The sequence below is a fragment of the Ictidomys tridecemlineatus genome, chromosome 3 (assembly GCF_052094955.1).
Source record: "Ictidomys tridecemlineatus isolate mIctTri1 chromosome 3, mIctTri1.hap1, whole genome shotgun sequence".
Classification (NCBI taxonomy): Eukaryota; Metazoa; Chordata; class Mammalia; order Rodentia; family Sciuridae; genus Ictidomys; species Ictidomys tridecemlineatus.
In genome coordinates, this window is record NC_135479.1 from 81,164,511 (window position 1) to 81,177,771 (window position 13,261).

The 13,261-nt window shown below is 50.9% G+C and overlaps 1 protein-coding gene across 2 annotated transcripts in view; it reads right to left on the minus strand.

Annotated features, from left to right (window-relative positions):
* Window positions 1-6,167: 6,167 nt before the first annotated feature.
* Window positions 6,168-13,261, minus strand: part of Slco2a1 (solute carrier organic anion transporter family member 2A1) — an 86,928-nt gene continuing 79,834 nt past the window's right edge. For both annotated transcript variants that reach the window (XM_040269817.2, XM_078043340.1), the window contains exons 13-15: window positions 11,240-11,304; window positions 8,632-8,755; window positions 6,168-8,236 (exon numbers count right to left, since the gene is read on the minus strand). In XM_040269817.2, coding sequence (XP_040125751.2) covers window positions 8,116-8,236; window positions 8,632-8,755; window positions 11,240-11,304 — 310 coding nt within the window. In that variant the 3' untranslated portion in view covers window positions 6,168-8,115. The remainder of the gene's footprint in view (window positions 8,237-8,631; window positions 8,756-11,239; window positions 11,305-13,261) is intronic.

Consider the following 13,261-nt stretch of genomic DNA (forward strand, 5'->3'; position numbering starts at 1 on the left):
AAATGTTCTATACTTCAATTAATAGGGTGACGAGGATGTGGGAGAAAGGAACACCAACGCATTGTTGCTGAGATTGTAAATTAGTACAATCACTGTGGAGATCAGTATGGAGGCTGCTCAAAAGACAAAGACTGGAACCACCCTATGATCCAGCTATACCACTTAGTATTTATCCAAAAGAACTAGCCAGCATACTACAGTGGTGCATGGATACCCATGCTGAAGGCAGCACAATTCACAAGAGCCCAGTTATTGAAACAGACTAGGTGTGTGTCCATCCACAGATAAAGAAAATGTGGTAAAGAGATATGATGGAGTTTTACTCAGCCACAAAGAAGAATGAAATTATATAATTTGCAGGAAAATAGATGGAACCTGAGACCATTGTGCTGAGATAAATCAGACTCAGAAAGTCAAGGGTTATGTTTTTTCTTATATGTGGAAGCTAGAAGAAAGAAAGGAAGGAAGGAAGAAAGAAAAAGAAAGAAAAGGATCCTAGTGAAAAATAGGAAAGAGATCAGGAGACTAGAGAAAGGGAGCAAGGGAGGTGGGAGGGATGGCAAAGGGGACCCAAATGGAGAAAATTATGCATTGTGCACATATGGGGACATCACAATGAATCCCATTAGTATGTATAATTATAACACACCAATACAAAATGGGAAAAAAAGGTGGTTGCATGGTTGTATACATTTTTCAAACCCCATTGAACAGTAAATAGGCTTAAAATAATTTTCATTGTAAATTGCCAGTATTTTTTTTTTTTTTTAAATAAGGCTTTTTAAAAGCTTACTTGTCTCCAAGTTTTTGGTCTAATCAACTAAGGCTGAAATACCATTAACTGAGATGGGAGAGCCAGCAAAAAGAGGTTTGGAGAGAAAGAAAGATGGGGAGTTGAGCTTCCCTGCATTTGGATGCAGGGGTCCTCTTGCACTTCTCCTTCACGCACCAGTGCATCCGCAATTGATCAGCCAATTGCAACTGCGCAGTTTGTGTGCTTTCCTGGCTAGGTCGGTTTTCCTCCCCAAAGAGGAAGGGGCTTTATTTGTCTCGTTCACCCTCCTCTCCGGGCCTGGCGTACAGCATTTGCCCCAGTGCCCTAGTCTCTGACAGGGGCCACTAGGTGCCTTCCCAAGGTGGTCAGAGCCCCGGATACTGACATTGATTTCTTTCTGATGCCCGCTCCTGTCTCAGGCTGGGCGGCAGGAGGTGCTCCGGTAAACAACAATTGGGGGAAGGAGGAGGTGGAAGCTACTTGAACGCCCGCGGGCAGCCGCTGGAGTTCCAGATGGTGACGCTGTGGGGAGGCAGACAGCATCTGGGAGCGGGGACACCACGCTGCAGTGGGGTGACTGCCCTGCCCACAGCTGGTCAGAGAGCCGGGAGAAGCAGTGAGTGCCCGCACCCAGGCTCGGAGCCTGGTGCTGGCACGTTATTCTCGACATCCTTGTTGTTCAACTACATTTTACTGAAGGTGCATTTGCAGGAGAGGGAGACAGGAGCAGGTCATGTCCAGTGAGCAGGCTCTGGTTGGCTCAGATCGCGGGCTCCTCTGGCGTGACCACATTAGGGAGAGTGGGGTGGGCATAGGGAGCCCGCAAGACCGAGGGCACCCTGGCGTGGAGGCCGGGCTGTCCGAGGGGTGCCGGGCGGGAAGCCAGTCCCCAGCCCAGCGAGTGGTCTGGCCTTTTGGTCGGCAGGGCGTGGTGCCTCTGCTGGTCCCAACACCGGCCACCGCACAGGTGGGCGGCGCCCCCTGGTGGTAGACTGCGACTCCAGGGCGCGGGGAAGGAGACCTGTCCATCTCGCCCAGCTGCCGGGACTCGCTAGGAGGCGCCGCTTTGCAGAACTCCCTACTTGTGCCTTATGACCGCAGCCAGCTGTGCCTCAGTTTCCTCGTCCGTGAAATGACATGATAATTGTGTCTCGGAGGTGTGGTGAAGATTCAAGGAGATGTATGTAAATGATTTGTGTGTTCTGAATTTTTAATGCACTCAGGGCTGCAGCAGCCTTCCTGATTTTCATGGGTCTGGAGAGGTGGTCCAGGTTAAAGAGGAACCATGTGAAAATTGCATCTGTTCTTTCCCAGCATGAACCCAAGGGAAAGCTTCTGCCTCATCTGAACCCTCCTCCCCACCTGCCCAGTTCCTCTTCTGTAAGCTGGTGGTCGGGAAGTGTAAGGAGGATGAAATCTTAAATATTTCTTTCTGTATCTTAAACAAATATTTATTCCTTTTCTGAGACCCCTGACATTTTTTTCATGGATTTGGTGATTGGATTTAAATGGGGATGCTTGCACATTGATGGACCCACAAAGCAAAGAGAGGGGGTTGTAAACACATGGGGGTCCTGCATAGAAGCCCTTTTGAGTTAGCTGCCCCACTCTGCCAGGAGTCTGAGCCATTTTGAATTCCAGTTCCATGCCTGCAGAATCCCAGTTCTCTCAGCTGCAGAGAAGCAGGTGGGAGAGGATGGGGAGGGTGGTGATAGAGCAGCTCAGTGCAGAAGAGGGGGACCAGAAAGGGGCAGGTGCTCCAAGTGCCACAGGTAGGGGCTCCTGGGAGTGTGCTGGGGAAGGGTGGGTGTGCTTGAAGTACTTGAGAAGATGGCTTCTCTGGGTGTAGCATAGCCCACCCAGCACCCTCTCCCATATAGACTCTAGGAGGATCTTCTGAGCTAGTAATGCCTTCCTGGAACTGGTCAGCTGGGACTCTAAGGCCATTCTGCAGACATTCATGGGCAGAGCACCAACCCAGAAGCCAGAACAGACTGGTCCCACTTCTCAAAGCCTGGTGTAAGTCAGCCCTAAAGACACTTAGTGCCTGAACCTGACCCCTCTTCTGGCCTTACTATTGATCTCCTTCATGTGTCCTGGCCAGTGTGTTCTCAGAATGGGCCTCCTTAGCTCTGTCTGTTTCCTCTACTGGAAAATCTTCTCCTGCACCTTTGACCTTCTTAAAATCCAGCCCAAGCCCCTTCTCTTGATGGCTCAGCTGAATAGCTACAGCACCCTGTGTTTATTTCTTATGAGCCCTGGAAGGGCCGGGAGCATGTATCCATCATGTCCTGTCCTTGCACACATCAGGTACTAAATGAATGCAGGAAAGCATGAGCGACAACTGGAAGGGTCTTTGTTTTCTCCAACTGCAGGTTTGATGATCACCATGACCTCACAGGGCTGGTGGGAGTGCTGGGTTGGATTCCTCCACTGCAGATCAGGCCTCCTGCTCCTCCTCATGGACTCTGCTCAGCCAGCTGTCCTCCTCTGGGCTCCTCAGACTTCCTATCCTTTATTTCTGTATCCCAGCAAACCTCAGCCACTGAAGATGTCCTTTTCCTGACCCTGCATCTGTCTCAGCCACCGCCCATCTCTGCCTCTTCAGATCCAATCTTCCCCACTTCCCACCCCCCCCCCTGAAGACAGCCATGGCTTTGCCTGGATATTATCTCCTCATTTTGGGGGGCTGATCATTGAGGCTTTCCTGACTATATGCTCTACTCCCTCTTCAACAGCCGGATAAAGCTGGTTTAAGTGTCTCAGTGAGCAGCTGTGTCCACCCAGGTTTGCTCCCCATGGTAGAGGATTCTGGTGCTTATCCACATCTGTTTTTTTCTCTCTCTTCTGAGCACACAGGATTATCATGCTTCCCCACCTCCATGGCAGTGGATACAGCCATGTGACAGACTCTGGCCAATGGACTAGAAGCAGAGTGAAGTGTGTTCCTTCTGGACCAAAGAGCCTGCTTACCCACCCAGGAGACCCTCCTCCCCTGCCTCATCGATCCTGGCAGCATGATGAAATGAGACCTCCAAGGTCCAAGAATTGTGCTTTACTGAGTCACCCTTGGAAACCTTTGTCCTGGAATGTCACCCAGACCTGCCATGGACTTTGTGTGAGCAAGAGATATAAACTTGTGTTGTGTCACGGGACTGAGATTGGTGAGGTCTGTTATAGAAGCATAGCCAAACCTCCCCTGGCTGATTCACTGATGAAAGGGGCCTGTTAAAATGAATGGATGGCTTGGCAAACTGTACAGACCCATGCACATTTCTTACCGTGATCCAGATGTAGCATGTGCCTAGGGAGGCAGGGACTTCAGCAAGGTGGTGAACTCTGTCGTGTGGCCACACTGCAGGGTTGGGACTGGGGGCAGGGAGTGGCTGAACGGGCAGGGTGTGTCATGGGAGAAAGGCTTTCTCTCATTTATGATTTGCCAAGGGCTTGCCCAGGGCCTGTTTACATATTTAATCTCTGATGAAAGGTTATAATGAATCTGGAACTATTGGCAAGAGATGGACATTTCTCCTAGGTATTTAGTTCCTGTGGTTGTGAAAGAGGAATTTGTCTCCTGAATTTGCAGGGTGTCTCTCTCTCTCTCTCTCTCTCTCTCTCTTTCTCTCTCTCTCTCTGTCTCATGCATATACACAAATGCACAGAGCTACTGCCAACCTCCCTGGGAATCTGTAATACAATATTTTAATATCAATCTGATTCTAGCTGGATTCAGGCCCCTGCTTAATTATCTCTCCATCTTTGAGAGTGGTTGAAGAAAATCACAATATGGCTTTGTTTCGTAAGCAAGAATCTGCTAACCAGTCACCAGATGGGGGTGTTCCCTTGAAGGTCTGCCTGCCTGCAGAGTTCCCAGAGCCTTCTCTTTTCATAACCTTTTCCTCTTTGTCCCCTTTCTCCATGACTCTCCCTTAACTCCTTGTGCAGCAGGGCCGAATGGGCCCTATTTAATGAATAGTCATAATGTTCTTGTGCTGCACGAATAGGAAGTGGGTGGATTCCCCACCTCCGTTTCCTATCAAACAATGCCCTAGAGATTCCTCCAGCTCCCTCCCATGGGTCAGTGACCTTCAAGGGAAAAAGAGGCACTTATTTAAGTGCACCCCTCCACTTCAGAATGACTCAGTAGGGGAGATGAGGTTGCAACAGGCAGAGAGAGCTGGAGAGCTTGGTTTGAGTCCGGCACTGGCAAGCTATTATTTGTGTGAAGTGGGTCACAGTGGTTATGTCCTTGATTATAGATTCCTCATATTTAAATGGGGCCTTAAGACCAGACAGGCTGGCCTCCATCGTGAATGAGGCTATGGTGAGGATCCTCCAGAGAGGGCTTTGGACCAAAGGATAATTGATGAAGATATGACATTTGGTTCTCACTGTATTTTTTCCTCTCTTATTTCAGGAAGTGTCAAAGAAGGACAGATGAAGAAGAAGAAGAAGAAGAAGAAGAAGAAGAAGAAGAAGAAGAAGAAGAAGAAGAGGAGGAGGAGGAGGAGGAGGAGGAGGAGGAGGAGGAGGAGGAGGAGGAGGACCCTGTAGACCCTTCCTTTCATCCCTCTTTTGTTCATCCCACATGGGGCTGGACTATCTAGGGAGCAGACAGATGGAGTGGAGCAAGGGAGTGGGCTTCCTAGGACTGGGCAGGGGATGGAGAAGTGGGGAGAGGGTCTAGCTGTGGGTGTGCCCAGGGAGTGACCCTAGCCTTGGGTCAGCCTCTGCAGGGTTTCCAGGTTCAGTGGAGAAGCAGGGACATAAGGAGGCCTCAGACTGGGAAGGGACCAAAGACCTACAGTGGCCTTCTTAAATGCCTAGGACCTTGGGATGGCTCTGGGAGCTAGTCCCAAGCAGAGTTGATATTGAACTTCCAGCCAGTCAGCAAGATGGGGGTTTGACATCCGGCTCAACTGATTTAAAGAGATAATTATAACAAGCTTGTGGACAGAGAGTCCCTCTCTCAGGACTGATAGGAGCCTGATCTAAATGTGAGCTTGTTTTTGGGCCTGCTTGTTCCTGGTTGCAGCCATCCAGGAGATGGGACTCCCTGGTGTCCCTTCACCCTGTCATCCTTCACACATATTTAAATTTACCAGAGGCCTATCCGACTATATGTTTTTCAGTGGACAAGACTCATCTAAACTCAAGGGCAGGTTAGGCCTCTCCAGGGCCTGGCACCATAGACCTTTAACAGTTTTCTGCAGAACTTCACTGGTACCTGCTCAGGACCAACTGACAGGTTGAGAACAGCAGTACCTTCAATGCCACTGGCCATGGGTTCAGAGGGCCTAGGCATGGATACTTCCTCTGTCTAGAAGGTGCAGGTTCTGTCTCTTCTTGGATAGATGTATGTGAAACAGCACAAATTCATGACCAAGTTACATCACTAGTAAAATTATAATATATTCATAGCAATATAATAGAATAAAGGATTAGGAGGGCAACCGATCTTCTAGAACCTGAAGGTTGACATTCATTGTTCATGAGCTCAGGTGAAGGCAGCACCTTGGGAATTTGGTTAAATTGTAGCGAGAAAGACCAGGGTTAGTTGGAGGAAACCGTTTTCCCAAGCAGAATCATTGCAAATGCTGAAACTAGCCCCTGAGGTGGCCTGGAGCCTCCTTTCCTGAGTGAGATCTGTGGAAATAAGGCTGGTGGCTTTGGAAAGAGGGCTGTCTGTCATAGTGGCTCCCAGAAGACATGAGTCTCACAGCAGTTGGGCCACTGACACAAACTGCTGACATGAGACCTTTCCAAAGGTGGCCTCCACTATGCTGCTGGAAGGGGGGGTCTTCCAAGAGGAGCAGCACCAAAGGTCATGCATGGCATTGACCAATGCCCAGCTACTCCAGGGGACCCAGTGAGCCAGGTCTCCATCACACAAAGGACAAGGTGCAGAGTCAGTCTGGAGGGGCCATGGATGGCACCAATGGTCATGTCAGTATCCTTCTTACCGATCTTGGGTACTTGCTGTTCTTGACAAGCATGTGTGTCCCCTACATGCATTGTCCACACTGCCCATGAAGCACACACTCTGGGAGGAGGCCCTGGTGTACATGGAGGGAGGTGAGGTAAGATCTGAGGCAAGCTTCCTGGAGAACCATACACTGGCACTGCCCAGCACAATGCCGGTCTCCAATAAATAGAGTAATCGATGAAGGCCTCCTCTGTTGGCCTCTATCTCTGACCTCCATCACGTAGCAGCAGTATCTCCCAGCCCAGGCCCACCAAGGGCACTCGCTCCTCTGGAGTTGGTGAGAAGAGGCTGAGAGGATGTGGAGGATTATAAGCAGGTCTGAAACGGGGGAAGTCAACCTTGCTTCCTTCGGTTTTGTGCCTACAGCTTGCCATTCAGGTGGGGTGACCGTTGACATCCACTCTGCTCTATTACTTGCCCATGCTGGCATCTCAGAGCGTCTCTCTCCACTCCTCGGCCACGGGCTGAAGTCCAGATGGGGAATTCCATGTGAAATCCCTTCTTCTCCTCCCAGGCAAGTGTTGGGAGGGCCTTCCTGTTACTCTGAGATGAGGGGAATCTCGTCCCCACTCTGAGATCGAGACTGTGACATTTCGGGCCTTCAGTGTGTGTGACTTTCTTTGCTTGAAATGTAACCCCAGGAAGACAGAGATAAACACAATGCAGGTCCAGGGACACAAAGGGTTCAATGTGAGCAGCACTGGGAGGACCCACCCTCAAGGCGTCTTCTGCCTGCTCTGGTGCCACAGTGCGGGCACTGGAGAGGGATGGTGCTTCCCAACATGGCAGCCTCCAAAATGGCCTCTGTAGCAGGAAGTGAGGATAAAGGGAGCCAGCCCCTTCTGGTTCTATACTATGCTGGATCCAGATGTGGAGGAGGTTATAGCTTCCCCCTCCTCTAGCCTAACTCGGGTTATGAATAACTCAGCCACTCTCTCCGTCCTTCCATTCTGCTTCTCTGTGGGGGTGTGGGCAGTCAGAGGAGAGTCAGACTACCCCCCAGGGCTGGTGAGGGGCAGGGACTGCCTAAGTGGGCATCCTGGTTGGAGGACCCATGGCTAAGGAGAACCTGGGCATGTGGGGGCTCCTTCCAGGGAACCAGGGGGAGAATGGATCCTCCATCTCTGTGCCTACCTGGTGGTCCTACCCAGCCCAGGTATATATGTCAGCTCTTAGAAGCCATGGGAGAGGCTTTGGGAGGAGGAGACAGGGAAGGCAAATAGTGGCTGGTGTTTTCTTTCTTATTTAAAAAAAACAAAAAGGAAAAGATCTGTTAACATTAGTAAAGGCAGGCAGGGTGGAGGAGGAGGCAGGGTCCACTCTGGAAGAGGGCGGTGGTCCAGGGGGCCAAAGGTCAGACAAGGCCCGCAGCCTTCTCCTGCACATTGTACTCCCTGTTCTTCTTTACCCTCCAGCTGATGAAGAAGAGCAGCAGCGTGCCCAGCGCCTTGTAGCCCACCTGCAGGCCCAGGTAGCTGTGGGACAGGAGGAGACAGGAGCAGTGAGGTAGCTGGCCACACTATAGCTGGGCTGAGCTCCTTGGAACCCACCACCCCGGATCTCTGCTAGGAGTTTCTCTCCCTTTCCATAGCCACAGTCTCTCCCTTTAACCAACTTCTTTCTATGGCTACCTGCTCCTCCCTACCCATCAAGGGCCTGTGGGGTCAGCATACTAGGGGACTATGGTTTCCACAGCTCCCTACAGGCCCTGAAATGCCTGTCACAGTGACCCTGCTCCCTTTCCATGGCAGGACCTACAGAGATGGCCCCTTGGGGAAGCCTGACAAGCCCGCACCACAGTTGCCAGACCAATGACCATTGTTTGCTCTTTGCCTAGCCTTCTGGATGCACACGCAGGCAGGACCCTCACCTGTCCCGGAGAGCGTCGTTGTCATAGTAGGCACAGGCCCCTCGCCTCCCTGAGCACTGGTAGTTCCACCGGATGCAGGAGTAGTCAATGGTGAGGCCATAGAGGGCTGGAGACGGCAGCCAGGCTGGCAGCAGCGGGGAAGAGAGTTCAGAGAGCCCAGGTCAGGTGGAGCCACAAGCAGAGGTGCCAGCAGGGTGGGGCGCTAAGCCCACTTCAAGGTTCACACAGGTGAACAGCTCTGCCTGCCCCACCCATGGGGACCACAGTGGCTTTGAAAAGCAGAATAACTATCAGCGAAGCCTGAATTTCTCTTTCACCAGAAGGCTTAGGAGATAAAAGGAACGCAGGCCATCCTTTCTGGGCAGAATGAATCACAGGGTCACCTTGATGCCAGCTCAGACATACAACATAGTTCTCGTGCCCAAGGTTGGCCCTAGGTAAAGACTTGGATTCCCCAGGTCCTCACATAGTCTCATGAAATAAGGGAAGGTAAGCTTGGTCTGTTCACTGTTCCAGAACCAAAGGGGCTCAGGACTGGACTCTTGAATCCCTATTTACCAAGGTTCAAATCCCATGTTCTTTCTCCATGACTTTACATTGTCCTATTGGGTCAGACAGGATCCCTGGAAGACCTGCCACACCACGTCCACAGCAGCTGCATGGCAGCACCTTGTGCAGCAGACACTGTGTCTTACTGCTGTGCCTTTTCGTGTTGAGCATTTTGGATGCCCACCCCCATCCCACCCCAACTCTGTACCATTAGGTCAAACGCAAGCAGCCACTGGCCTGGGAGGAGAAAGAAAGAGGTGGTATGTACTTGTGACCCCACCCATGAGTGGGAAACTTCCAGAAGTGATCTCTCTAATTAGAACCTGCTCACTACCCAGTCTCCAAGGGAACAGGGAGAGAGAGAATCTGCCCCAAAAGATTGACCTCCAGCGATCCTTTCCTACATAGAAATGAAATCCCGAAAAATGTTCAAACAAATCCCAGTGGGTAATTATAAACCTACTGCAGTTTATAAATAGGGAGTCTTTTGGTCTGTCCCAGAGTGGAACTATATTCTCCAGCGATGAATGGAATCTCTCCTGGTCTGGGTTTGCTAACCATGGCTCTGTATCGAGTTTTCTGAGCTCAGATGGAAAAAACTAAAGCAGCAAAGGCTTTGAGCAGTGGGAGAGAGTGGTCCTTTTTCTTTTCTTGCTTGGTGGTACTGGAGATTGAATCCAGAGGGGCTCAGCCATTGAGCCATGTCCCCAGTCCTTTTGTATTTATTTATTTTTTATATTTTGAGATATCTCACTAAGCTGCCCAGGCTGGCCTCACGCTTTGCAATCTTCCTGCCTCAGCCTCTGTGATCACTGGGATTATAGGCAGGGATCACTGTACCTAGCAAGAGTAGCTATTTTAAAGGTCACTGAAAGAATCAGGGCAGGGCTCATAGGAGCCTGTCCCAGCAGCTGGTTGGATGGAAGGAATCAAGGTCTCCCTCCCAGCAGAGCCCATAGAGCCTTGGCCAGGAGAACAGGGCACCCTGCATCTTGCGTATTTATAATACAGGTCACAGGGCCCGGAGGGACTCCTCAAGGACAAGAGGAACCAGTGGTATGAGACAAGAGGTCAAGAAATCCCACTGAAAAAGCTGGTTCATTTCTCATCAGTATCTCCAGCTGGGCTGGATTCCTGCAAAGGCTCCTGCTCAGCCCACCCCAAAAAGGACATGGCCAATACCCAGTGGCAGCCACTGCAGGGTAAGGTCTGGACCTGGCCCCCAGGGCTAGCATGCAGAGGGGACTGCACAGTGTTACACCTTGATAGCAATGAAGTCCCCCTCTTTGGAATCTCCACGTTCCCCTCTGCAGTTTCCACCCACCGGGTCCTTAATAGATCCATCCTCAGTTGAAGGGACCCTCAGTCCCTTTCCTTCTATTTACCTGTATCTCCAGGGTCCCACTTGTGTGCTTTATGTTAATCTAGTGCATGGATGTGTCAAAAAGGGGCAGGCTCCCAGTGTGAGCAGTCCAGGAAAGAATCTCACTCGGGGAGCGTTGGGTGTCACGGATCCCTGTGGGCAGCTTGTCCTCCCTGCAGGGAACTGTTGATCACTTGTACAAGCTGGGTTCCTCCAGGGGGCTCTGGGGCTGTTGGACAGGCAGGGTTCACAGGCAAAAGACCCCGCACAGAAGAAACATTGGCTGAATAGAGGTAGGAGGAGGGACTTTTTAAAATGGGAAGAAAGCCAGGGCTGGGTTCAGCTGCTGTTTGATGAAGGGCAGGAATGTAAGGTTTTTGTTCCTACGACAAATTCTTGGAGAAAGGTTTAAAAATACCTGCTGTTAACTCTCCAGGAGGTATTCTCAGCTGTGTCCACTTTTCCTTTTTCTTATATAATTTGGTTTGGAATTCATGCCATGGATGGAATCTTTCCTAACCTCAAGCAATCAGGGGAACGTCCATGTGGGGTTTAGCCATCTGCTGTTAATTATGCACAGTTTCTGTGTGCACTGGAGATGAGATGGGCTACCCCTAATCCTTCCCCACTCCCCATAACCCCTGAAAGCCCACAGCCCAGGTCCACTACTCAGAAAGGGGGCTCTAAGATACTCACCCAGCAAGCGCATCAGCAAGAACTGCACCCCGATGGCAAATGACTTTTCTTCCTGGTTCACCACACTGAAAAGGCAGACAGGAGATTAGTAGTGCAAAGATTCGGGGCCGTACCATGCCCTGGTCAGAGGGGCAATTATCCTTGGAGTGGGTCCAAAGCTGCCCTCATGTGGCCCGAGAAGCCATCTGGCCAACTGGATTCACCTGGGCTGAATGTCCTGCTGTTTTACTGGTGGTTTTCAGAGCCTATTCCTAGATCAGCACTTATTAGAAATGCAGGTTCTTTGGCTCCAGGGCTAGTGTATGGATGTTCCCAGAAGAGACAGACTTTGGGGAGGGGGGAGAGAGATCTGTGCTTTCACAAATCCTCTAAGAGATTCCAATGCAAGCTCACATCTGAGAATCGCTGGTCTAGGTGATTTTTCAGGGATGCCCGCTTTAAGAGAATGGGAGCAGGAGAGACTAGGAGGGAAGAATTGGTGGCGGAGGATTTTACTGCAGCAGGTCTGAACAACTCCCAGAGAGTGTCTGATACCAGGAAAAGACAGCCCTGGTATAATTAGGGCCCCTGGGCTGTTGGCTACTGTGCACAACTGAAAGAATTCTTTACCCCAGGCCAGCTTTGTGGGCATGTGACCTGCAGTGCAGCACAGGAGTGCTCCACCCTCAGAGAGGCCCGTGCTTGTTCTAATGGTCGGCTGCGGCTGTCCTTAAATTACATTTTCACTTGCACTAGGTCCTGCAAATTAGATAGCTAGTCCTGTTCCCACCTGACTCCTTCCAGAGGGGAAGTGCGTTTGGCTGAAGGAGGTTCAGAAAGAGGGTGGGTGGCCCTGCCATCCCAGCGGGGGGCGGGGGGGGGATGGAGCAGAGAGGAGCAGGAACTGGCCTCAGAGGCACCTGTTGACTGCCTGGGTTCTCTATGCAGTCAGCGCACACTCTTGGAGGGTGCTTGTTGGGAGAAAAGCATGGAGGGCTGAGGACATAGTGAGGAAGGGAATCTGCAAGGAATCCCACTTCCCTCTACAGTTTGTTTTGAGCCCACTACCAAAGTTCTCCTAGCAAAGGGAAAGGGACCTCATTCCAGACCCCTGGAGGGATGGTCCAGGGAAGGGATACTTATTGGGGTGTAGGCAGGAGAAAGAGGCACCATCTGGGATCCCCTCAATGGAAAATACCTCAAATCCTGATCTAATTTATGCTCCCTTTAGCCTATAGAGCCCTAAATGGCCCAGTCCATAAGAGAGGCACCCTCTTGATCTTTATCCCTATCCTGGCCAGACTCTCCCAGATTCTTAACTTATGAGACTTGGGAACCCCAGTTTTACTTTTGATTGAGATCCTAGTGCCCACCCGCCTTACTCCTGCCCCATTTGGCCCTGAATCAGTGCCGGCTTTCTGACCACTCTCTCCTTCCACATTTGCCCCCAAGCCTCTTTTCACATGCCTGGCTGGGGACTAGGACTAAGAGAAATCATGCTTGGGGCACCTGTGGTCACCTTAAGTCTCACCTTCCTGACAGTAAGTAGCATCCATTCAGTCTTCCTTCCCGGGGGGATTTATCTTTAAACCATCATGGGATCCTCAGATCTCCTGTCTAGTTTTACCCTAGACCATGACCAGGCTTGGAAAGGAGAGATTTTTCTAGAAAAGCCCATCTTGGGGTTGAAATAACACTCTGTTCTCCATGACTTCCCCATTCCCTGAGGTGTGGGGAAGAAGTCCTCAGGGTGATGATTTGATGGGGATTGTCCTCTCTCCCTTGAACTTGTGAGATTTCCTTACCCTGTCTCTCTCCTCCTCATGGCCTCGTCTAGATTTATCCCAGGGTTGGAGGATCTACTTACTAGGGTCCATCTGACCCAGAGTGCTAGAAGGGACTCCTACTGAAGTGCCTTAGTTGAAGGCATCAGTGCTTGGAGCACAGGATGGGGAGCAGTAGAGAAGAGGGTGAGAGTGGCGTTGGTGGAAGCAACATGGGCTCTGAGCATCCCTGTGTGTCCTTGGTGAGTTTTGCTGAGCA